This window comes from Aethalodelphis obliquidens, unplaced genomic scaffold, assembly GCF_003676395.1.
Source record: "Aethalodelphis obliquidens isolate GAN/ISIS:26980383/991018 unplaced genomic scaffold, ASM367639v1 scaffold14, whole genome shotgun sequence".
Taxonomy (NCBI): domain Eukaryota; kingdom Metazoa; phylum Chordata; class Mammalia; order Artiodactyla; family Delphinidae; genus Aethalodelphis; species Aethalodelphis obliquidens.
This window is the reverse complement of record NW_020837958.1, coordinates 23,551,820-23,577,406: the sequence shown is the minus strand read 5'-3', so window position 1 is coordinate 23,577,406 and position 25,587 is coordinate 23,551,820. Positions and strand designations below refer to the sequence as shown.

The 25,587-nt window shown below is 34.8% G+C and overlaps 1 protein-coding gene across 7 annotated transcripts in view; it reads left to right on the top strand.

The window, feature by feature from the left end:
- GAS2 (growth arrest specific 2) overlaps positions 1-25,587 on the top strand; it is a 127,160-nt gene that overhangs the window by 54,288 nt on the left and 47,285 nt on the right. For all 7 annotated transcript variants that reach the window (XR_003434507.1, XM_027115168.1, XM_027115166.1 and 4 more), the window contains 3 exons: positions 5,761-5,824; positions 13,882-14,023; positions 20,612-20,719. Coding sequence is in view for 6 of the 7 variants with exons in the window: in XM_027115168.1 (XP_026970969.1) it covers positions 5,761-5,824; positions 13,882-14,023; positions 20,612-20,719 (314 nt within the window). In the remaining variant the exon portion in view is untranslated. The remainder of the gene's footprint in view (positions 1-5,760; positions 5,825-13,881; positions 14,024-20,611; positions 20,720-25,587) is intronic.

Below are 25,587 nucleotides of genomic sequence, written 5' to 3'. Positions count from 1 at the left end.
AGCGGCCATGGCTCACGCCTTGAGAGAACAAAATGTCTCCCAGTATCAAGGATTTGATGGAGTCAGGGTTGAATTAGGAAAGGGGACAGCCTTTTAGCTTTCCCAGAATCAAATTTTCACTGTGCAATATTAAATAACAATAGTTATATGCTCAATAAGGGTAGCCTAGCAGTGCACATGTGCTATCATATCTACTTTCCCAACAACCACCACTTTATAATGAAAATACTAGGTTAGGACCAAGAGAATTAAATAACTTGCCCAATATTAACAACTTCTCAGTGACCCAGCTAGGCTTTGAATTCAGCTTCATTAACCTTCAAAGATCATATCCCTGTGTTACAGAAAGTTATGCTTCGTATGAGTTAATTTTAGAAGTTCATATGATGATTTCAAGTAAAAGAAAAAGTAAAATATAAATAAAAACCAAATTAGAAGAGACTCTTGACTCCTATTGCTACTCTGAGTGATAGTGACTTAATCCATTAATTTCACATAAGGTCTGGGTGCTAGAGACAGAAAGGGCACTCCTTGCTCTGGGACATTTTTTGACTTAGTGGCAAAGGCAATTAACTATATTTTATTCTATACATCTTCCATCACTGATGAGATTATGAATGAATTCTCTTTGTTTATGTGAATTATATGGCTGCTGTATCCTGTTTTAAATGCGAACAGTGATTCTGAGAAATTTGGATACACACACACTCAGCATTCTTGAGCTTGTGAGGTTTATTCTTGTTTGCCTTTTCTTCTCTTTAGCTTCCCTCAGATCAGTTTTAAGGCACCTAAATTTCTTTGCTATTCCTAATTGCTCCCTACCTTTAAACTCAAGGATTTCTGCGTGTGACTTTCTGGGAGTGACATGATGTAGACAGCCATCCCTTTACCTTCTTGGGAGGCATCTTTTGTACCTTATAGATCCTGGTAGGTGATAAATGCCCATAATACCCATTAAGGGGTAATCCAATTCACAAATTATTTTTTCCTCCATTCATCATCATCTTCATCATCATAATCATCATCCTCATCATCACCGTTATCTTAAACATTTCTAGAACATGTTCCATATATCAAATCACATTTTAATATTTTAACCAAAATAGATATAGAATTATAATTGACGTTTATTGTAATAATCATAACATTGATTAATATAATGATTCTCAAACTTTAATGTGCATATTCATCACCTGGAAACCTTGCTTAAATGTAAATTTTGCTCAATTCATCTGGGGTGGGACCCAATAATTTGCATTTTTATCAGGCTCCCAGCTGATACCAATGCTACTGGTCTGTGGACCATCACTTAAGTAGCAAAGGAGTAAAACCAGTTCTTCTGACATCTAGTTTAATGTCTTCTACTATGTCACTCTTTCGGAGTATGAGAATCTGTTCTCTGCGCTGGGGAGGTGGGAAGCTATTAAATTTATGATATTTTCACAATTTAATATTCAGTCAAAAATAAAAGTTTTGCAAATATTTTCTTAAATATAAATCTAAAATATAGTTTCCTTTAAAACCAAAATGAATACTATTGCCTCTAATGTATATAAACCAAATAGATAATGAAATTTTCTTATTTTCATTTTTTGTCCATCTGTTGAAACTTAATATATATAGGAAAACTATACATTCATGGTCTAATGCATTTTATCCTTGCAGATTCTGTGACATTAAAACTCTACCCCTTGCCTTAGCAGAAGGTCTCATTTTCTATTCCTGGAGCTAGCAGCATTCCATTTGACATTTGATGCCCATGAGATTTTAACGGAATCTAGGTTATAAGATTGCCACATATTTTGAACAGGGATCTATGTTGCTTTTCCCAGAGGTGTTCTGCCTTATACTTTTCTTTGAAACAGTTTTGATTATTTAAAAAGAAGCCTCCAATGATAAGACCTTTTGCATAATAATCACCAGTGACTAGACAGCTTTTTGTTTTAAAGATAATTTGTTCAGAGGAAAGAAAGCCATAGTGATCCCCCTTTCTAACCATAACTCAAAGCAAAAGACCATATTAATATTGTAATGATAGACTGAAAAAATGTTTCCTACCATAAACCTCAATTTAAGTATAAATTTCCTTATATTTTTGAAAAGACAAGTCAGTAAAATGTCTTTAAAATGAGTAGTACATACAACTCAACATAAAGGCTTTAGTTCAAATGCAATATACTAAAAATTGTCTTTCTAATCATCCTGACAAAAACATGCATTCATATATACAATATATAATCAACTTAGGTAACTTATTGAAAATGGGTTCATCTAAATTATTTTATTCCCAGAGATGCAGAAAAATTGACAGTAAGATGTTTAGTGTTTTATAAAATGACATGTTCTAATGTAATTGTTATTTAAGTTTTATGCTTAGCACAAACCCATAATAATGATAGGCTCTCTCCTTTATATCTGTCTATATATGCCGGCCAAATTGACCTACTTAACCTTAAATTTGATTAAATTTAGAATTAACTATTTCTGATATAATATAAATGACAAAATATTCAAAATACACTCATTATAATAACCGCTTTGAATTATACACATCTATCCATAGTAGTTTTTTTAATTCTGAAGTTTCTTCCACTGCTTAGTATGATGGCTTACATATGACAGGTGCAAGGACAAAAAAAAGCTTATAGGAAAAAAAAAGAGTGTATTAATATTAACTAAGCTAAATGAAGATAATCTTTAAGCAAATAATTTACAACAAAAATAATAATAAAGAAAGAAAAGTAACCTTGGGAATTCTTTTCTATGTGCCAAACATTGGCTAGGAATAACACGAATAATATTGTGTTAAATCCGCACAAAAATATTGCAAGATACACACCATTATTTTCCCTCAGAAAACTGAGATTTTATAATCTCCCAAAATAACAAACTAGTAAATGTTAGAGCTCACACTCAGACCCAGATCTTTGTGGCTCAAATCCCATGGTCACTATTCTCTTTCCATCTGTTAACTTTAGTTTAGAACTTTCTTGAGTGCAACAACCAAAAACACAGTCACATCTTTGGTATAATGTAGATACTACTTAAAGACACTTGAATTTAATTTTATAGAATAAGGTAAGAGTGTTTGCTTTTACAATTAAATAAACTTTGACATAATTTAAATTCTTGCCTTTTCTAAATATGCTAGGTAAGATTTTAGCCTTTATTCAGTTTATTGTCACAACCATTATCATCACGACATAATTGTCATCATCCTTGATAATTTGAGACATGGTGTTTACTGAGTAATTACTCTGTTCTGTTCTTGTCATTGTGCTGTTATGCCTCTCTGCAGATTTAACTCATTCATTGCTTACAAGTCATCAAACATGATACTTTTGGCCATTATGGATCAGGCATGATATGCCCAATATTCAAAATGCCATTAACAAGTGAGACAATATTATAGGTGTGTTTTGAAGCAACAAAGCAATTGCTTTATTAAAGATAACACTTCCAAGAAAACTGGGAAGTAAAACATCATCTTTCTATTATCATTTTCCTAAGGAATGATGCTGAGTGAGATGTTTATTTGTCTTAAATTTTATAAGCTGGTTCTGTTAAGGATATAAAAAGGAGAATCATGCAGTTACTTTTCAGTTTGCCAAATTGATTTTCTAATGAGTCCATGGTAGATTCAATATTTTAGTGTTGGCATGCAAAGGCTGTTTTAAATTGATAGCTGAATACACAATAGCAATGCATCCTACATATCACATTGTCTTTCTTACATTACCCACATTACTGTTTTTCTTCAGAATGAATTTTATTTTCCATTGAATGTATCTATTGGTATTTACTTCCAATTCTTACATACTCCCAAATTAAATACAATACGTTGATTAAAGAATCATGATAGTTGAGTCAGGTGTTGCTTTTTAGAGTTGGTGTTGACTGCATATTGGCACAGTTTGGTCAGTTCACTAATAATTTTCATATTTTAACACTGTTTCCATCACAAAATGCATGAGATTGTATCCAAGTCTCCTTGAGCTTTAGCTACTTGCTTCACACAGCTTTCACTGAAGATGAGGGTATTAGCAGGGCCTTAAACACCTTCTTCACTTCAGCTTTCATGTATTCCTTTTTCCTGTTTGTTATTTTGTACCATGGACAGGATAAAAAAAGTCCAAATCAGAAGAAACTGATTATCTAGACAAGAAGATTGATTTTCATTTGTTTGCTTTTGTTTTATGATTTTTGTTATTGTTCTCTGTTTGAATTTGGTGCCTATGTGATATTACAGTCCGTACATTTCATTGCACTGAAGTCGATTTAATATATCAAAAGTTGTATCATTTAGCCAGAGTCAGCTAATGGTGCACTTGAAATTGGAGGTAGTAAATATCTTTGCTTTAAGGTCCTTTAGTTAAAAGTAATTTTAGACTTCCCCAACATGGATTTTATGACAATTCACTAAGCGTTAGCTGAAACTCAAATTTATATTACCAAGAATGGAAAGATTCTGTAATTCAGATTTCCCATAATCAATTCTATTTTAATGAACATTGCTGATGATATTAGAACTTATTTTAAAAGCTTTAAAGATGACATTTTATAGCAAGATAATAAATGTTTGTTTGTTTAAAGCCAAGTGAAATCATATACTTTTATAATCTAAGTAAACGTATTTTTCTATTCACCACACACTCCCAACAAATTCCATTCTGGCGTCAGTGGCAAATATTGCCGTCGCCATAACCTGTGGAGAGAAGGAATTAGATATTTAAGTGGGGGGAATAGAATAAAGCTGGGAAATTAAATTACTATAAAATTCTATGTTTAAGAATTGAAGCAATATTGCTATTTTTCTTAATGTTTATCAATAAGCTAGTATTTTCTTTTATCAGGATATTGTGTCTATGTAAAGACCATTCTCAATTCAATCTTTTCCCCCCAATATCTGTTGTTAGATGCTGTATATAATAACATTTTAAAAATTCTCTAATCTTAGTTTAAAAAGAAAAAAGTATAAACAGTACATACTCCTCTGGTAGGCTCAACAAATGCAAGTATGATTTGCCAACATTACTGAATGTGTCCAGAGCAATTGATAAAGCAGCTTTATTAAGTAATCATATTATATTAGAAAAGAAATATCAATGCAAAGAACCATCTTCTAATTTGCTCATTTTATGGGCAGAACTGGCTGATGGTATATATTTGTACATATTTACAAAATTCAGTCCGTTGAAAGTGTTTCTTTCTAAAGTACTATTTAATCAAATTTCATTAGGAGAAGACATCAAGTTTCAGAGGGCTCACTTGACATTATTGTTTGGAGGATAACAAAGGACCATGATGTGTCATTTTTAATCCTTATTCATTGCGTTATTTCTGCTAAAATCACTGGTGAAGATAGAGTTAGGATTTTTAAAAGACCAGACTTTGCTTCATAGTCTTATGTTTGCTGTCTGTTTTTAAGTAATCCATCAACTATTTATATCATAATTATAGCTACATGTGTTTCCAATATTGACTTACAAATATTAACTAATTGAAGAAAATATTTTCAGGGTGGGATTCCTGAGACTCATGGCTTTTAGGGAGGAAGTTGGGCAAAGAGTTTTGAAAACTGCTTTAGGACTTTAGTAAAGCTAACTGTACTGTGGAATAGGATGGTTTCTATGAATATCAGAATGAAGACTAGCTCATTTACTGGGACCATGAGCGATGAGGGAGTCCATCCTGCTCCCCATTGAGCTGCTTTACTGTCCTTTCTATTGTAAAGGTGTCCACCTTTGTCTTGTCTTTCAGTCCTCCACAAGCAACCCAGAGAAGTGTGTCTCTGTTTGCTGGAGCTTGGCCGGATTGCAGCCAGGTAGGTCATACTACTGCCGCTACTTAAGACTTGACCATCTCAGCATCCAAGCATCTGAGAAGCTTGCTGCCTTTTCATCGCTGATGTTTAACCTAGGTGTTGAGAAGCAACTCCTTCAAATATGATCAGTATAAACATCTTGAGAGCAATTGTTCAAGCTAAAAAAGTGGACCACCAATATTCTTAACATCGTGGCCTTATCGTCAAAGTCACTGTGTTTAAGCATTTTCTAAATATCCTTTAATTGAATACATTTTCCTTGCAACTCTTTCTTGGGAGGCTGGGGAGGATCTTGTACATGAAACTGTATGTGACAATTATGCTTTCCTTAGTGGAAAGTCTATTCCCATTATTCTCTCTCTTTCTCACCTCCTTCACCCCTCTCTTCCTGTTTACTCTTTAATAATTTTCAGCCTCTTCTTTTGTTCCTTTTTCCTCATTTTCCCCATTTAACATCTCATCCCTCAACTCTTTTGGTTTCTACTCCTGAGTGGATGGATAGTTTTAAAATTATTCTCCATAATTTGATTGGAAAAAGATAGAATATTATCCTTCGTATGTAGAGATATCTTTGGAATCTTTTTTTTCTAGAAAAGAAAAACAAGAAGTAATTGTAGAAATCATAACTGTAGCTAAATAAGCAGGAGAAGGGACTTTATTAGCTCAGCTGACTTGATTTGGTTTCATGTCTTCTCCTTATTACATTGCAAATCCTCAAACAAGGCTTCTGACAGTTTTATAAAGCCCAAAGAATTATAAATGAAGATATAAATGTTTCAATAGATCTTGATGCAAAATAAAACTTCAGAATTAATTAGAATTCATTTCTCATCCAGATCTGATTATACTTCTAGCATTGAGATCAGATGAACCAATAAGACAAAGTAAGAGTTTGCTCTGGGTGTTAATTCTCAAAGGGAGAGCTATAAAGAAAAGAAAAGACAAGGTGAGCACATCAGCAAATTACAGCAATGGGTAGAAAACTTGTTGCCAATGAATAGCCCATTTTTTTGAGCCAGTGGAAAATTCACTGTAATCAGAAGTAACCCCAAGTTCTTTAAAACATCATAGTCAACATAATCTTAACAAATTGTTCATCAGGTATGGATTTTACTTTATCATAATAATTGGATGAGAGAGATTGTTTTAATTTTAAAAAATTTGAATTAAATAAGAATGAGGCTCCACTCAATAAGGAGTGAAAAAAATCAATTTGAGACATTTAGGGATGTCCCTACTTTCTCCCACACCTTTCCCAGCTATATTGTGTGACAGCCTCTGGAGAGGGTCCCCTTGTCTTCTGACCACTCAGGTCTTTACTACTCAGGGACAGTTCATAGTATCTGACTGTTTCTTAGGACCCCATTCCCCTTCAATGCTGTCACTTTCTTGGGTTCTGAGAGGGAGCGAGACGAAGGTACCTATTGCTTTTAGGACTCCGCTAAGCCACTCCCCTACCATGCTTAAGCCTTCTGACCTGCAGGACAAACAGCTATGAGTCAAAGGACTCAGCCTTGAGTCCTTGGGCTCAGCAGATATCCCCTAAGAAAGGTGATATTAAAAATACAGGAGGGAGGAATACACACAAAGTAAAATCTCAGTAAATGAGCTGCTGCCCCTGAAATGCTAGAGTAAAAGAAAGATTGTCTAGAGTTCCTGGGTAATAGGAGATTAGGCAGAAAACTTTTTGTTTACTTGGTTATTTTAATTATATCATTAGAATATTCTGAAATGCCAGATTCTATTTTGGTGCTTTGATAACCTAAATATGTGGATCAAACAGGCATCATGATTCTGAAAGTTGTGATAGAGGTAAAAAGGAGTGGCGCTATCTACAGAATTAGCTGGGAGTTGTCATTTCCCCTTGCTTGGTGTAATTATTTACCTATTTTCTGGATTTATTTTATTTTTTGTAATTGTACTCTTTATTATCTGAACACTGTTAGGAATCTTGCTGAACTAAACATTTTAACTATGACAAGTCATCAAAGAAGAAGGCATGCTATCCAATGACAAAATTCCCTTAGGAATCACCTTTCCTCCAGCTACTGAGTCTGTCATGAATTGCCCCTTGCCATCGTATATAAAACAAATTAATATCTTGGTTAATGAAAGGGAATCATAATGGCCTGGTCAGTTTGAAGGTGAAGCATTATATGAAGTGCTTTGTGTGTGTTTTTCCCCAAATATTTTAAAACTGAGATTCTGGGCTGCTCCATTTCTTTTTTTTTTTTTTTTTTTGTGGTACGCGGGCCTCTCACTGTTGTGGCCTCTCCCGTTGCGGAGCACAGGCTCCGGACGCGCAGGCTCAGCGGCCATGGCTCATGGGCCCAGCCGCTCCGCGGCTTGTGTGATCTTCGCGGACCGGGGCACGAACCCGTGTCCCCTGCGTCGGCAGGCGGACTCTCAACCACTGCACCACCAGGGAAGCCTGATTTTTTTTTTTTTAAGCCACTTTATTGAGATACGGTTGACATACAAAAAACGCTGTACATATTTAATGCAAACCACTTGATGAGTTTGGATATAAATATACATTTATGAAACCATCACCACGATCTATGCCATAAATATATCTATCACCTCCAAAAGTTTCCTCTGCCTTCTTTATTATTATCATCATCATCATCATTATTATTATTATTAATAAGAATGGGTGGCTACATTTCTGACCTCACTTTATGACCATGTGATAAAAGCAGAGATTATTCACATTACAAAAGAAAATTACTAATTTCACAGCGCAGTGATCTAAGGATTAAGACAATACATTACAATATTCAATTTGTAAATTTTGCCTTTTATCTTCTTCACCTACTTAAGTGATGTGAAGTATTGCACACTTACCCTGAAAAAGAAAAAAACATGCTAACAGATTATTCAGGGCATCACTTTTGTGTGCAGCATAAGGTTAAACAGCTGAATGCCAAATGGATAGATTGAACATTTAAATATAAATGTCTATTTAAGTTTCTCTCTGTACACATTTGAAGATTTTATCAAAATTTTAATGGAAGTTCAATTGTGCTTTAAAAACAGTAACCCAATAAACCCAAACATCACTACCTTAGCCCTGTGTTGAAGCATAATCGTTGAAGGAAAAAAGGGAAATTCATCATTCCATCTTATTTTACTCCTAATTTTTTCTTTAGATATATTAAACCTTTATCTAGATCATTGTATGTGTGCTTCCTCCTCCCTGTACTCCTCTATGGAGTTGAATTAAGACAGAGTTATTGAATTATTGAATTAAGACAGCATCAGACAAAACCAGAAGTGGTATTTGGAGAGCTCTCAAGAATCACATTAATTTGTACACACAACAGATGAAGTTTGACCATAACAAAATCCTAATACAACCTTGCAAGTTTTGTGTTTTTTCCACTGATAGATGATGTTTCTTTACACTTGATTCTAAACATTTATTTCTCAAATTTACATAGATGTCATCTTAAAAGCATCAACATCACTTTAGAAATGATTCACTAAATATTTCTAATTCCCTGCTGTATTCTTTTGCCTGGGAACACTCCGTGAAGCTCCTTTGAGAGCTGTGGGGTGGGAGAATGAGACCACTTATTTTTGTTCTCATGGGTGAAACTTGCTTTTATTTTCAACTAAACAGAGCTGTCATCACTGGAGAGTGAAATCCCTCTGTTAATATTTCAGAAACCATGTCAGTTTCTGTGTGTAAAATATGCATGTTTGTCTTCTGCGAAATAAAACATTCAGCAAAAACAGGTCAATAAAAAGATCTTTTTAATGAGGGTGCTTTGATATTCATTGTTTAAAAAAGGTTACTATGAATTCAACCTTTTTTAAGACTGCAGAATTAAGATTAGCTTTATGATAAAACTAAAAAAACCTTTTGATATTTTGGTTTGGGGCTGTGATGAATAGTCAACATCAGAGGGAAGCTTTTTATATTTTTATTTTTTAGTGTTTTCTTCATTTTCAACAAAATTTATGACCATTCAAAAGAAGTATTTGTGAATATTTTTGTTAGTCTCCTATTTTAATCCATGCCTTAATGAAATGTTACTTAAAAGAAAATATTCTTATACAAGACTTATTAATTAACTCATCCTATTTAAAGAGCTTGACTCTGACTGCTAAGAATAAAATTTGTTTTCATATGAGTGAAATTTCCATCCAAATTTAAATCTATCTTTAAATAACTTTAAAACAGAATAAAAAATGGGGCAAAAACCATCTTGTAAGAATCTATAAACTATCTGTTGTATGCCTTAAGAAGGGGGAGTTTCTAAACTTTATCCCTCCAACTCTAGTAAAATAGGCTCCAGATGTCTTTTCTTTGAAAATTATAGTGTAGTAAATAGTTTGAGTAAATTTTCTAGTTCAGGGCTTAGTTTAGGGGCTCAATTATTTCATCTAGACCAATCTCAAAAGCTATATCCTGTGCCAGAAAAATGAAAAGTCCATTTCTAAGATCTCATCATAAAGTTATTAACCATAAGACCATTTCCCTAGCACTATGCATTTTTGAAATGAGACCAAAAATTTATAATATGATATTGCCCTTTCAGTATCCCCCCTACTTTCACATCACTGGGGTATACAGATGCAAAGATTTGGTTTTAGTGGATTCAGCCTTCTTGCTATCTTTAGTTTACCCTTATTCAGTTTGAAAGCAACAGTTGCCCCTTCTCCCGCAAAGCTTTGAAATCTTGTAGTTGGACAAGAATAGAAAACACTATAAATTTTTGAAAACCTTATAAACAAAATCAAAATGTAGAGTGGTATACAGTTAATCATGGAAACCAGAATGAAGCAGCCTTTTGGAGAGCAGAAAAAAGACCTACTGGTGACTAAGCTGGCTTCAGGTGCAGGCCCCCAACCCAAGGGGAATTTCGTGATTTACAGACTGTTGACACCTCCAGACAGACAGGAAGCCAATGAATCATATTGAAGTGTGTATTTCAGGACTGGCTGACTGTACCTTAAGCAGCTTGAAGTATTCAAAAGCCAATATAAGCTGAAATTTGGGGCTTAGTGTTGATTTTCTATGCAGTGGCATAGCTAATTTTCAGCATTCCCAGATAAAGAAAAATCTCCAGGGCAAATTTTTCCATGTATGACTTTGTTACCAACTTCATTCAAATTTTGTTTTGTATTCAACATGGAGTGGAACTTGTTGTTACTTTAATAACATATTTCTTATTATTTCACTTTGTTAAAAAAGAAAAAGAAAAAATTGTGCAACCCAACCAGCCTGCTCCTGAAAGGTGGCATGAATCCACCTACAATTACAAATGAAATCATATTTTCCAATTGACCCAATTTATACTTTCAAATATGATGTTTTCATTTATGATTGACTTTTAATTGGCTGTGAATTCTAGCATGTTAAATTCCTCTAGCTTCACTGCCCAGTTTATGTTATTATCTTGAAAACATTAAATGTAGTAAAATGTTATACCTTGTTGGAACTAAGAATTCACATAAGTCTAGAGGGATTAAAAAGGGTTGCCTGTTGAAGTTCATCCAGCGAGTTAGCAGCAAAAATGAATTTATAACTTGTTCTGCTATGCTCCAGCACCAACATATTCCTGCCATCCTACAATTCTAGGAAAATTAATTTAAAGAAAGCCTATGGTGAGTTTTTTTGTAAAGGATACCAACAATAGTAATAATATAACAATAGTAATAACACTACATCTTAATTTTGAGGCTGTTACATAATTTCATTGGGTGGTATATTTTAAAAAGTTAAAACTTTGGCAAAAGGACCTCAATGCTGCAGTTTCCTGGTTGTGCAAGCTTTGTTACATCAGTTATCAACAGCCGTCTCAGAGATGGTGCCATGTGTCAGACACTGTACTGGGAGTGTAATGGATACTGTTTTAATTCCTTCTAACTGTATTAAAACACAGGAATTAGAACTTGCATTTTACAGTGAACTAAAACTGAGGCTCAGAAATAATGTACGTCAAGATGCCCAAAAGTTCCAGACACATGGAAGACGTTCAGTAACAGTTGCTCTTTTAACTTTCTTCTTCCTCCCTCCTCCCCTCCCTCCCTCTCTCTCTCTCCTGCTACATCAGACCTCTACGACAGGCCACTTTCATCTGTGTTTTCCTGAGAGAAAACAGACTCTTAGAGGTTAAGTGATTTGCTAAATTTAAAGAGTAGGTTAATGGCATAGTTAGCTCAAGTCTGCCTCAGGGAAGAATGATACCCAAATCTTCAAGTGAATCTTACTGGTACTTGTCAACAGTAATGAGATGCTAGGTTGAGTTAAGTGTAATTAATGAGTGCTAGAAAGTTAAAAATGTATTTTAGTTTTGAATAGGGTTTAAAGTTTTCTAGAAGAACATTCTTGGGGGGTAAAACACTTATTTACATTTAATGTCGATATGTTTTATTAAAGTGATATGCATTTAAAGGTCCAAAACAATGAAATCTAATTCATCTTTGGAGCCTGAACTCATTGTTATATGAGAATATGGAAATTTTTTGCATTCAAAAAAAGTAGCTATTAAGTATCTATTGTGTGCCATGATCTACACTGGCTGCTAGGTATGCTGTGAATCAGACAGTCTCTACTGTTACAGAATCTGCGGTCTATTGCATGCTTCTACAAATGTCCTGTTAACTGGCTAATCTGTATAAAAGGTTTGAAATGTGATAAATAGTGCCTAAAGTCTTTTAGCTAATGATTTATGTAACTAAAAATTACTCTGTTCACTAGAGGCAGTTAGCAAAGCAGCAATTATTATTTGAGTTGTGCCAGCTTACGCTGTTTTGTACTGAATTCTGATATAAGTTTTCCAGCTCTCAAAGGCCACCTGACGTGTGTGATGATGTCAGTTAAAATAACAAGCCCTTAGAACAGGATGATGATAACCTAAGCTTTTACATTTAATGATGTTTTAATATACTATTCACTCACTCTAAGGTATTAGACATATTGCCAACATATTTATTCTCTCTATATAGGTTATTTACTTTGTAGGTAGTCCACAGCCTATTTTGAAAAAATTTCCAAGTGACTTTTTCCTCTTCTTTCTAACACGTGATCACCTGATTAAAATGTCAGAGAAAACCTGAAGTAAGAAAACCTAGATTTGCATCTTTATTCTGTTCCTAGCTCGTTCTATATTTCCTCTGGATCTGTTTTATTTATTCTGTAAAAATGAAAGGGTATAACTACATAAACCCAAAGATCCTTCCCAATTCTTAAATTCTGGAATTATCTTTGCCTCCTTCACTTAGGTACAATTGATATGCATCTAGGAAACCAAACCAAATTTAAACTTAGCCTAAGAAAAATATGGGAGATTAGAATGCTGTTAACAACTACATCTCTGTCTTTGAACTGCTGTGGCATTTACAATTTACAACACATAATTTTTAACATATTGTTATTCTAAATTATTTTTTGTTTCTTTATTCATTTTCTTCCTCAGTAATACTGTACATGCTTTCATTATGTTGGTCTTAAAAGCATAACCAATGTACTGTATTACCCATTCTACCTTGATCTGGGTCCATAAAGATATACACGTAAGAGTGAATTTCTTCTCTGTTAATTCATTTAAGGACATTTATTTGGGGAAATTGCTGTTTTCAACTTGACTCTGACTCTCTGATTTTATTTCCATTTTTAACAAGCTTATATTCAAAATAGGAGTTCAATTATAGCACTAATATCATTAAAGCTAGTAAATCTGAAAGCTGAAGACTAAATTAATATGGTAATTCATGTTATTGACTCATTAATATATGGAGTATTTTAATTTATTTTTAGTATGTTATGCATCTATTCATTTATATGTTCATATATAGATATAAACATATATGCATATGTATATGTAACTATAAATATATATGTATGTATGTATGGGGGTGTGCGTGTTTTTCCCTGCTTAAAAGGGTGCCAATTTAAGAACATACTATTTCAATGCCAGAGAAAAGTTAATGTTGTTTTGAAAAGTTAGCAGTTTGGTCCTATGGTATAATTGGATGCAACATACGGCTAAGTGTATCATTATTACAACTTATGCATGTGTATTGATCTGGTGTCTTTTAAAAAGGTATGGTGTGGAGCCTCCTGGTTTGATAAAGTTGGAAAAAGAAATTGAACAAGAAGAAACACTCTCTGCCCCTTCTCCTTCACCTTCGCCTTCATCAAAGTCTTCTGGAAAAAAGAGTACGGGAAACTTACTGGATGATGCAGTAAGTACAATTGGTCAAGTTTCTTATCAACACTTGGTCTTTTTTGAACTCCAAAACTTATTCTGGACAATCTTCGATCAGTCTAACCTTTACCTATTCCAATGTTATTGAAATTTATTTTAAAATCCTATGAGGGGGGCTTCCCTGGTGGCGCAGTGATTGAGAGTCCGCCTGCCGATGCAGGGGACACAGGTTCATGCCCCGGTCCGGGAAGATCCCACATGCCGCAGAGTGGCTGGGCCCATGAGCCATGGCCGCTGAGCCTGCGCGTCCGGAGCCTGTGCTCCGCAATAGGAGAGGCCACAACAGTGAGAGGCCCGCGTACCGCAAAAAAAAAAAAAAAAAAAAAAAAAAAAAATCCTGTGAGGAAGTTTATAGTCCTGCAATTCATTTTGAGATTCAAAACTGAGCCACTTATTTAAAATAAAGCGTCACTTAATTCTGCTGAGTAGTATCTAAAATTTTAGGATAATAAGTCATCCTCCTGAAAATTGTCTTTGAAAACACTTAAGCCTTGATACTATTGGTTCCTGTTTCCTTATTCACTGATAAGAAGCCTGAGGCATGGGACTTGAGGATCTTTAAAGAAGGAAAAGCAAAATACCATGGAGAAGATAACTGCCCTTTATTGACTGCCTGCTATGGGCCGGGTTCTGCCAGTATTCTTCAAGTGCTCTTGTTATCTTTAGGACAGGTTTCTTATTGAGGAACCTGAGACTTGAAGTTGAAATACCTGCTGAGAGGAAGAGAGGAGCTTAGATTCCAACCTAATTTTGTCTAACTCTCTGAGGTCACCAACCCTCAGAGTTCTTGAGACACCATCTTTGGCAGATTAGGAAATATTTTCATTATACCTTCATAATTACAGAAAACAGATTCTGGGTGTAACAGTAAACAGGATGAAATAAAATTCTCTGGCTACTTCTGTTGTGTCTTAAGTAGTGTGTCATGTGTGTGCATTTACTTCCCAGCACATATGTTTTGAGCGTAAATGTCAAAAACCTATGGGTTTTATAAAAAATGGAAATCTCGGGGATGTCAGACTGAAGTACGTCTCACATACACAAGGAGAGTTCTTAGAAACTAGCACCAACCATAATGCCAGTTATAAGGAATAGGCAGGATTGAAAAGGACAGCTAGCCTGTAGCTGAGAGTTTCCTTCCCAAGGGTCTGAGCTGAAAAGAGCAGGGGAAATGGCTGATTGGTGCTGTAGGATGCAGAAAGAAAGATTCCCCCATCTTTTCTTTCTTCCATGTGACACTATAACCTATATTGCAGATTTAAATGAGCAGAAATATAACAATTTGTCTGACCGATTGAGAATTCCTATTTCTGCTAAGGGTAGCACACATAAACTTAGCCCATCAAGGTATCTTATCCAATACCAGTTTAATTTAGTTTTCCTTTGTTCAATCCACTCAGAAATGAAAGGATAGGCAGGGCATTTTAATAATACACCTAAAAGGACTTTAAAATCACAGGAATGTTTTTAATGATCAGCCCCATGTCTTGAATCCTGCTGTTTCATTTTTATTTTGTAAGGTAATTGAATAACATTGTACTAATAGTAGATAATGGCACATTATTTATATATTGATGAGAACAATTTTTTCTTCTCTCTCAGTTATACTTTTTTGATTAGACTTACTTTAGAGTAAGATCTTCCTTTTAGTCTTTCTCTCATAAAAGTGTTTTTCTGGGGTTACTATGCTTGATCTTAGGCCTTTTCCTCTCAGCTCTTACCTCCATTCACTTCCTTTAATGCATTAGAGTCAGAGGTCTGACCCTTAACCTCCTAATGAATGAATTACTGAATCAAATGAATTTCTTAGTCCTCAAATTATGAGCACCACTTTCTGGTGTTTGACACTGTTGAGCACTCTGTTCTTGAAATTCTTCTCCATGAACTTTATTGCTACCAGAATGATCAACCTAAACGCAACTCAGAATTGATTAAAATTGTATAAGGGCTCTATAATATCCAGGGTAAAGCCCAGACTCAGGTATGTGTCACATAAGCCCTCTATGTTCTGGCCCATTTTGTCTTTCCCAGACTTTTTTGCCCTATGGATTCATTCTTGCATTCTGATGTATCTGTTGTAAACCTATACTCTAATCCCAAACTCCCAAAGATTTTTTATACCCTGTGTTTTTCCTCACTTGGCTTCCTCACGCTGCTCATCTTTGAAATCTACTTTTAGACACCTTTTCATCTTCTAAAATTCAGGTTGTGTGGCCTTCTATAGAAAGCTTTTCTTGGCATCTCTCATCCCAGGTAAAATTGACAAATTTGTCCTTGGTACCTCAAGTTCTTTTATATATTTAATGAAGTGTTTACCTTATTGGGCATAAATACCTATTCTTCTCTAGGTATGGTCCTTGCTCTCAAAGACAAGGACCATATTTTATTCAGCTAGATCTAGTACCATGCTTATTGGATAAATTATTAATGTGGGTAATCAAAGTTTAAAAAAGACTCTCCCTTTTTCTATTTATCTGGAATGGCCATGTGCTCTGGAAATATGTGCACTTCTCAGCTCTGCTGTAGCTTTGCAGAGTGAGGAGATGTCGCCCCTTGAAACCATTTCCATGAGCCTGGGAAAAGTAGTTAGAATGATTCCCTTTCTTCACCAGCTTGTCTCACACGTGGCCATCCCTCATCCTTGAGAAGGGGAGAAGAAGGACAGGAGGGAGAAGGTGGTGAAACAACTATGAAAGGGATTTTGGAAAAGTTTTACCTATACTCCAGTTCAGAAGAGGTAGATGAGATAGGGACTCTCTTCAAAATGGCAAGACTGTCGCTCTGTGGTTGTTCTTCCCTACTCCAAGTTCTGTTCTCTTAGCTGGAAACAATGAAGGGGGTTTCAGAGAAGCTTTAAAGTTTATCAGGGTTTGGGAACATAACCATCTGTATAGTGAAGGGGTTTTCATTGAATGTAGGAAATGTTCTAAGCATATATTTCTATACTGTTGCCAGCTAGAATACTATGTTCACAGTCTTCAAACTAGCATTTCTCATGCTAGTTTGAATGTTTAATCAAACACTCACGCCACCAGATGACCCGTGGAAAAAGAATTCCATGCTTAGGTTAGTTTGAGAAATACAGCTTACTATAGTCCCTACCTAGAGTTTGGCAATGCATTCTGGCATATCAAAGGCACTAGTGCGTTCCGTAATAAGATCTTGTTTAACCTGGAATTTTCCATGCTTATTTGGCCACAGAAGCCTCTTACAGTCTTCTTCATTCTACATTGGGGAAATTGCATTGAAATATTTGCATTCTGTTTAAGTGATAGTTTTTCATTGAGTGTTTTATTTCAGGGACAGTGGAACAGAGAGAAAAAACATATGAACCTCACTAATGGCTTAAATCAGAGCTTCATATGTCAGATATAAAAAGGAAATAGTTCCTATGGCAACTGCTTCACTGCATATGAGGCATATATGTCCATTGGGGAGTTGAAGTTCATATACTCCAACATGTTCTTTAGAATAGGGATATAAAATATTGCTTGCAAAGTTCCTGTGTTTAGTTAATACTATTGGCTATTTCTACTCTGGCAAAGTTATTATTTACATCAAAAAAAAAAAGAGAAAAGAAAAGAAGGAGAATAAAGAAGGGGAGTAAAAAAAAAAAAGGAGAAAAGAGTAAAGAAAAAAGAAAAAGAAAGAGACGCAGACCTGTGCTAAGATGTCATATTCCAGTGAACAGTTTCAATGACTGCCAGTTTTGAAACTTTCAATGTGTCCTCACATTTCTTTGTTTGCTACTTAGGAGAATTGTGGAAAATTGAAAAACAAAATAGGTGACCTTTTATGTGGATAAACCAACTTATTTAATCAAGCCAGACATCGTAAGAGAAACACAGTGGAGTCCATTCGGATTAATTTATTCCCCTGATGTCCTGATAGAGTGATTCGGCTGTGATAAAATGATGGGGTCAGGTTTAGTGCCCTCGTGTTGAGCCTGTTCCCACACAATGAGTTGAATACAGTTCTAAGAAGCCATTCTTACTTTCTTCCTCTTCTCCATCAACTTCCTCAGTCTGGGGATGAGAGATAGTATAATTCTGAGTAATCAGGCTCCTCTTGAAATCCCATTTCAACAAAAGCTGGCTGGGTTCCTGGCCAAAACCAGAACACCTGCCAGACTGACTTACCCCAAGGTAATGTAAGAAGCAAGATGTCATCAGTCACTGTTTACTTAACTCCCCACAGCCTGGCCTTGTCTCTTCCATTTCTGCTTCCAGCTCTCACACAGCCACACAAAAGCCCTTGATCTTAAAAAGCAAGTATATTTTCAAAGCTTAGGAAGGCATTAGAGAAGGACAGGCCACTTGAGAAAGTGTTTCTTGTATTTTATTTCATTTGGTACCAATAGTTTCTGTATTTTGTCTAAAAACACTTCAAGATGGAAATACTTTCCATCCATACTTGTGATTGTCATTTCTTAGCAGAGGAACCACTTGAACACCAATTTACTGTCTGCTCAGTTACTACATCGCGGTAAAGCTGTGCCAGGCATGACTCTCCTAAAGTCTGGGCCATGTGCTTTTATGTTGCTGACTGTTGGATTTGTTTTCAGGGTGGCCAAAGTCCTTCTCCCTCCCTCCTTTCCTTCTTTTCTCATGGAATTATTGTGGTGCTAAGGAAAACTGTACTGCTTCTAGCAATAGTATGCAATAAACACAATCTATATATATGTATATATATATATATATACATATATGTATATGTATATACATATATATATATACACATTTATATTTTTTTAGCATTTATTTATTTTTTAACATCTTTATTGGAGTGTAATTGCTTTACAATGGTATGTTAGTTTCTGCTGTATAACAAAGTGAATCAGCTATACATATACATATATCCCCATATCTCCTCACATTTATATTTTTAAAACATGTCTATAAATACATATTGAAGGAGATACACATAGAGGAACACTTACAACACTTAAGACAGCACACATTCATTGGTCCTGTGACCTCACCCCCACCCCAGAATGTGGGTCTGCATTATAGAAGGGAATTCCTAGGGGTAGGATTCTTTTAATACTGGGGGAGTGGGTGGATATATCTATGGCCCAAGTATCATATGGTATGAGAAATTCAGAACTCAAAGACATGGGCCTAATCGCTCACATAACGATGTTAGACGGTTCCCTCACTGTTTGAATGAAAGCCATCTCTAAGATTCTTTGAATCCAGGCTTAATCTGTCACACTAATTTCCTCCTGCGTCCTTTTTAGGTCCCTGTGCTTATTTATCCATTTATTATTTATTTATTTATCCAAACTTATCTCAATATAAGTTTTGCTTCAGGATTCCCCCACTCTTTCTAGCTTTCCCCTCTAGTGTCTTATGCTTCCATACTTTCTGGAACCTTGCTTATTCTAGGGAAACCAAGGTGCTTAAGTCCTTTACTCCAACAGGCAAGTGAGTTCCTGCGTGACTCTTCCCACAGTTTTTTCTTAGTGGAAGACTGATTGAAGTCAGACCTTGAATTATTTGATGAAATGATTGAATTGCTTTGATGACAAACCTCTAGGAATTGTATCTTTGTGGAAGCAAGAATTTGGGTGAGGGGTGTCCAAGCCAATCCCTTCAGAATTTAAATTTGTTCTGCCTAGCTTCTCAAATGTAGGCTGTACATTATTTAGATCTGTCTTCTCTGGAAACTTTGACTCAAAACACAACCTATTATGCTTTTGGGTTTTTGGTTGGTTGGTTAGTTGAAGAGAGGACAGTTATGAGACACAGCATGGCAGGTTCTCAACCAAGGAAAACATAAATAAGTAAACCTTATTCCTAAAATCAAGGACTATATATTGTCTTTAATAGTCACAACTGTCTATAAGCATTATGCACTTATCATTTAGTGTATGTGTTTTGTAAAGAGTACAGAGATACATAAAATAGGGAAAATCTGATATTCAGACATGGATTCTATAAAATACATACAAATTGTAAGATGCTGCTACAGAAATAGGTTTTGGCAGGTGGGAATTACTGAGGAGTGAATTGCTGGATTAGTCTGGATGAATTAGAGATGACTCCTTAAAGAAAGTCTCAGGATTCAAAATAAGGTTAAATAGTCTCATTTTTAAATAATAATACTTTTAAAATTCTCATTTATTTTGAAAATGAGTAAAATTAATATTAAAGTTATGACATCATAATAGACTATGTTAACGTGCCTTGTATTCTAGTTCTCAATATATTTATCTTGACAATCCAATGTACATGATCTTTTTAATCCTCTAAACGTGAGAACCCAGCTCGTCATCCCTACACTGCCAGTTGATTTGCTTGTGATTATCCTCCAGCATCATTATCATTGTCGTCATCCAGCTTATGCCTTAGTGCAGCTATTGACCTTCACAAAGTGCCTTCAGGGCCTGACCTTTACATAGTTAAGATTTAATGTGATATGTCTATGCTCACATCGTGTCCATAGTCTGATATAGAACAAATTTAAAAGCATTAATGATTCAGGGGCCTTTGAACCCATGGAACAAATTAATCTAAAGGCAACCTGATTAAGGAGAATGAACTTGCCTGCTCTTCTATTTCAGGTGAAACGGATTTCTGAAGATCCTCCTTGCAAATGCCCGAGCAAGTTCTGTGTGGAGAGGCTCTCGCAAGGAAGATACCGAGTGGGAGAGAAGATCCTCTTCATTAGGGTAAAGTTTTACTTTTCACTTGACAGCTTGTCCTTTCAGAGCATATACAGGACTTAAGTTGCAGGTTACAGGGAAAATATGACCAGTAACTCAGCAGGAACTTCCCTTATGGTGCTTACGATTGGATTTGAAGACATGAGGTATGAAAATTTTTTATTATCATACATAATTATCACTGAGAGCTAAATAAATAGAACTTTATCTTTTTGTATGTATACACAAATATATACCCCAAACAGGTCATAGAAATCAAATAGAATGAGGAAAAGAAGAGAAAACAAATTCCTTTTTTGTCTATGCATTTAGTTTCAAAGGAAGAAAATCCACCTCAATGGGTAATAAAAACAGTATTCTGCCCTGGTTTTCCATATCTCAAGTTTGGGAAATGATTAACCTATAGGTCCTGATAACTTTCAAATTATTTGAACATGACTTTTCAAAAAGTTTGTGTTGTAAATCAGAGTGAGGACAGTCAAAACTCGTTACAACGGCATGGTTAAATGATGACTGCCATTTTTTTTACTGGTTTTCTGGGTTAGAATAAAGAAACATGGGCCTGTGCCAATGAATGATTTGGTGGCCTCTATCCATTTTACAATCATCCTAATGAAAAATCTGACTAGATGTCATGAACAATTCTTGACTGTAATTATTGGCTCAATAAAGTAGCATTTCAGGCTGTGATCTGTTTTGTTAATAATCAAGAGAATTTAATCTCTCAAATTACATTTGCTGCTTTTCCTGAGACCAAGAATTCTTCTTTTCAAAAATAAGAAAGTGAAAAATAAAGCACTGATATACTCCTAGAAATCTGCAATTATAAGTATGAGTCCTTCTATCTTATTTTTAGTCATTTCCTAAAGAATAGAGGTTATGATTCTGAGAAGCTATATTGTCTTGTCATTTGAATAAGTTAAAATATTTTCCTTTTTATTTTATTTTGTAGAGCTGAATAATTTGGATGTGTACATCTAATACAATCAGTGAACATTCTTAACATACTCAAATCAGTGATGACCCAGTAGAAAATTTTTCCAGTGTAAAGTTTTCTTTTTAATGACCACTTTTGACTGAAAGTTATTTGTACGACAATTTTTTAAGGCTCTACAAGATGTAATTTAAAGAAAAGTTTAATTATAATTAGGCTTCAAAAATAATGTCAATCATTTTGTATTTTAATCTAACATTAAGTCAGTGTTTATTGATCTAACAAAAATGTTCAGGTAATAATTGCTATTTTGCTTTGGAAAGGCAATGAAAGGGATATAATGATATGTTATTATTAGGGGCTTGAGAACCAGTTTAGGAGACTGGCCTCCCTAGAGTAGACAATTGGCCCAGTCATCACTTATTGTTTTTTGTTACAAGGATAACATGTTTATTTTAGCCAACCAGCCTGCTTTTGCTTTAACACATTAGTAAATGGTGATTTAGTAGTACCTCCACAGATGTGTTTAAATTTTACTAAGTTGGCCTTTCTCAACTGAAGCTCAGGCTTCTTGAGACTGTTAAGTCCTGAAGCTTAGAATCAAAACATAAGGTTTTATTTATTTAACCAATTATTCTTTTTTATAATGAAAGTGTTGACAAAACACATGATTAATAAATTAGATGTTTTTCCCTCTAATGTAACCTAATATCTTTAGGCAAAAATATATATATTACATACATTTATTTGCATCTGGTCTTCCATATTTAGTCAACTCTCAAAGAATTTGATGTCTATATTTGTGAATAACATAAGTGTATCATATTTAACATTTAAAATATTTTTTGATGTTCCATTTTTCTTTTCAGTAAATAGTTTCCTTTTGGTGAAACCTATGCATGTATTGTTTGTAAAGGAATTGAGACTCACTTTACTGAAGAAAATTGCATCAAATTCCTTAGTGATAGCATTTGAATTTAATATCAGTTACCACAGTAGAACATAATGTGCAGTTTCATGCTTCTATAGTTCCAGGGGAGCCTGCAGTAAGAGAACTGACTGTAATGTGGTTATTCACTGATTGGCCCAGCAAGTTATAGCATCATGTTGCTGTGATAGATGTTTTAAAATAGTGTTTTAGTGAACTTTAGTCATTCACTTTTTCTCATTTTGCTCTATCCACATATAATCTGTACTTTTTTCTTTCTTTTTTTGGTGCAAACTTCCCCATTTGGTGGAGAGACCATACCTTTATTTTACATTTGTGTAACCAAAGGGCCCATTCAGTCATTTCCCCCAACAAAGGGCTAAAGATCTCAGAGGAGCATGACCTTGCCTGTGGAATAACAACACTTTCTTTTATTGTTCTCCTTTGGTTCTTTTTTTAAACCCTCCTACCTTCTTGTAACCTCATCAATTTTTTTTTTTTTTTAACCTCATCAGTTTTGAGTGAAGCAACCATTCTAATTACCTCTTCTCCAAAGCCATAGCCTTAGTTCAGGCCCCATCAGCTTTTCTTTTTTATTTTATTTATTTTATTTTTTATGTACTTAGTGCCACTGAACCGTACAGTTACATATGGTTAAACTAGTATGTTTTATATTATGTGACTTTTACCACAATAAAATTTTTTTTTTTTAATTTGTACTATTTTTTTTTTTTGCTGTACGCGGGCCTCTCGCTGCTGTGGCCTCTCCCATTGCGGAGCACAGGCTCCGGACTCACAGGCCCAGCGGCCATGGCTCACAGGCCCAGCCGCTCCGTGGCACGTGGGACCCTCCCGGACCGGGGCACGAACCCGTGTCCCCTGCATCGGCAGGCAGACTCTCAACCACTGCGCCACCAGGGAAGCCCTGACCCATTTTTTTTTAATCTTAATTTTTTAAAAAGAAAGAATCTATTACTGCCTAAATTGCAAAAGAAACTACTTGTCAAAAAAGGAAAATATCCATTAATATATTTTCATTTCAATTCTTATCTTTTGGCTTGTCAGGGGTCCATTTCTACCCTGATGGAGTAAAGGGATTCTACCAAAACTTTTCTTGTATCTGGTTATCCCTAGAGACTTTTTACCTCTCATTCCCTGGAGTTCAGGAATTGAAATTTCACAGGCAGGCCATATGCACCTTTCAACACATATTTTTCCCTATTTCTTTCTCTGCACTGAATGGATGAACTAGAAATGTCTCATTGATGTGTCCGCACTTTGGCCAGTACTTTTGGATTTGTGTCAGGGGCTATATTTAATTGATTGTCATTCTGCACTAACACATTATAAGGAGTTGGCAGTTATTAGTCAAAAAAAACTCAGAGGTATTGATTTTCAAATGATAGTTAGATGGTTGTTGCCGCTAATATCTTAACTTTAAGTTTCTTTGAACACCCGAATTAAGTAGAGAGTGCCTTTGGTCAAATTCTCAGACACACTAGGGGAATGATTGCCTCATGGTATCTGCGTTGCTGTTCTGGGTTTCTTAAGTTTGCATTTTTAACATTGGTGTATTTTAAACTTTGTCCTCTTTGCTGAGGCTTCCAAATATAGTCATATTTACGACATAGTACATAGTAAGTGGATACATTTATGCATATTATTTCATAAAATGAAATATATATGGTACCTTAGCATCTGTCTCCTAGTTTTCTGTCCGTCCTGAGAGCAGCCATGTCTTCCTGTGGTCATAATGAACCTATCCATGCAAAAAAAACAATTTAGGTTCCTTTCAAACTATTAAGAATGTTGACTTACTTTTAGTTAAAGAGAACACACTAGTTTGCATTTTACCAAGGTTTATATATATATATAAATGGGATTCTACAGTATACACTCTATTTTCTGGCTTTTTTTCACTCAGCATAATTATTTTAAGATTCATCAATGTTGTTGCCTGTGTTAATAATTTATTGTTATTGCTAAGTAGCATTCCATTATATGGATACACTAAAATTTGTCCATGCATTCACTTATATCAATAAGACATTTGGGTTGTTTCCAGTTAGAGATTATTACAAATAGAACTGCTATGAGCATTTATGTATAAATCTTTGTATGGACATATGCTTTAATTTTTGTTGGGTAAATACCTAGGAATGCAAAGCCTGATTTGTATGGCAGGTTTATTTTTAACATTATAATAAATTGCTTACTGTTTAAAAAAAAATAAAATAAAGAGAGCACAATCACCAAAAAACACTGACATAGAAAACACTATCCCTTAGAAAGTCATAAATACATGATTCTATTAATAAGTCTCTATCTAACACAGTTACTCCTGATTTACTCTTCTTAACGTGAGCCAGAGTAACAATTTTATGTCTAACCAAATTCCAAAGTTTGTTGACAACACCCAATGACTTGACTCATGTATGGTTTTATGGTTATCATATATATGAACACATTTTCTCATTATGCATTCAAATCAACACAATAACAACACAAAAGAATGAAAAAATTAAGAATGTGTGCAGATTACAGAGAAAGAGTGCAGAAGACATTTCTGCAGATGATATCTTTGTTAAGCATATGTTTTGTCTGTGGGTTTCTAGAAACCAATGTATGAATAGATACTTTGCATACATGGCTATCTAATGTTACTTATGTAGATGCATCTATATTCTCATGTAGACATGTTTGTTTATATGCACAGGTCTCCATTTAAAGGTGAAGGAGTAATCTCAATATAAAGAATATATATAATATATTATATATAATATAAAGAATCCTTTAGTACAAGGGGAAACCTCCAAGGTTTCTGACAGTGGCTTTTAGGCAAATATGCTAATAATCCCCTGCTAAAGTGGGAATTCTCTTGTTTCTAGTTTATCAAACACAATTTCTCATAGCCAGATTTTTGCCCTGCACCTTGCAATGAACAACACTGCTTTTGAACTATCTGGTGGACAAAGCTAAATGCAGCTCATTTCTAACTGTGTGGTACAGATA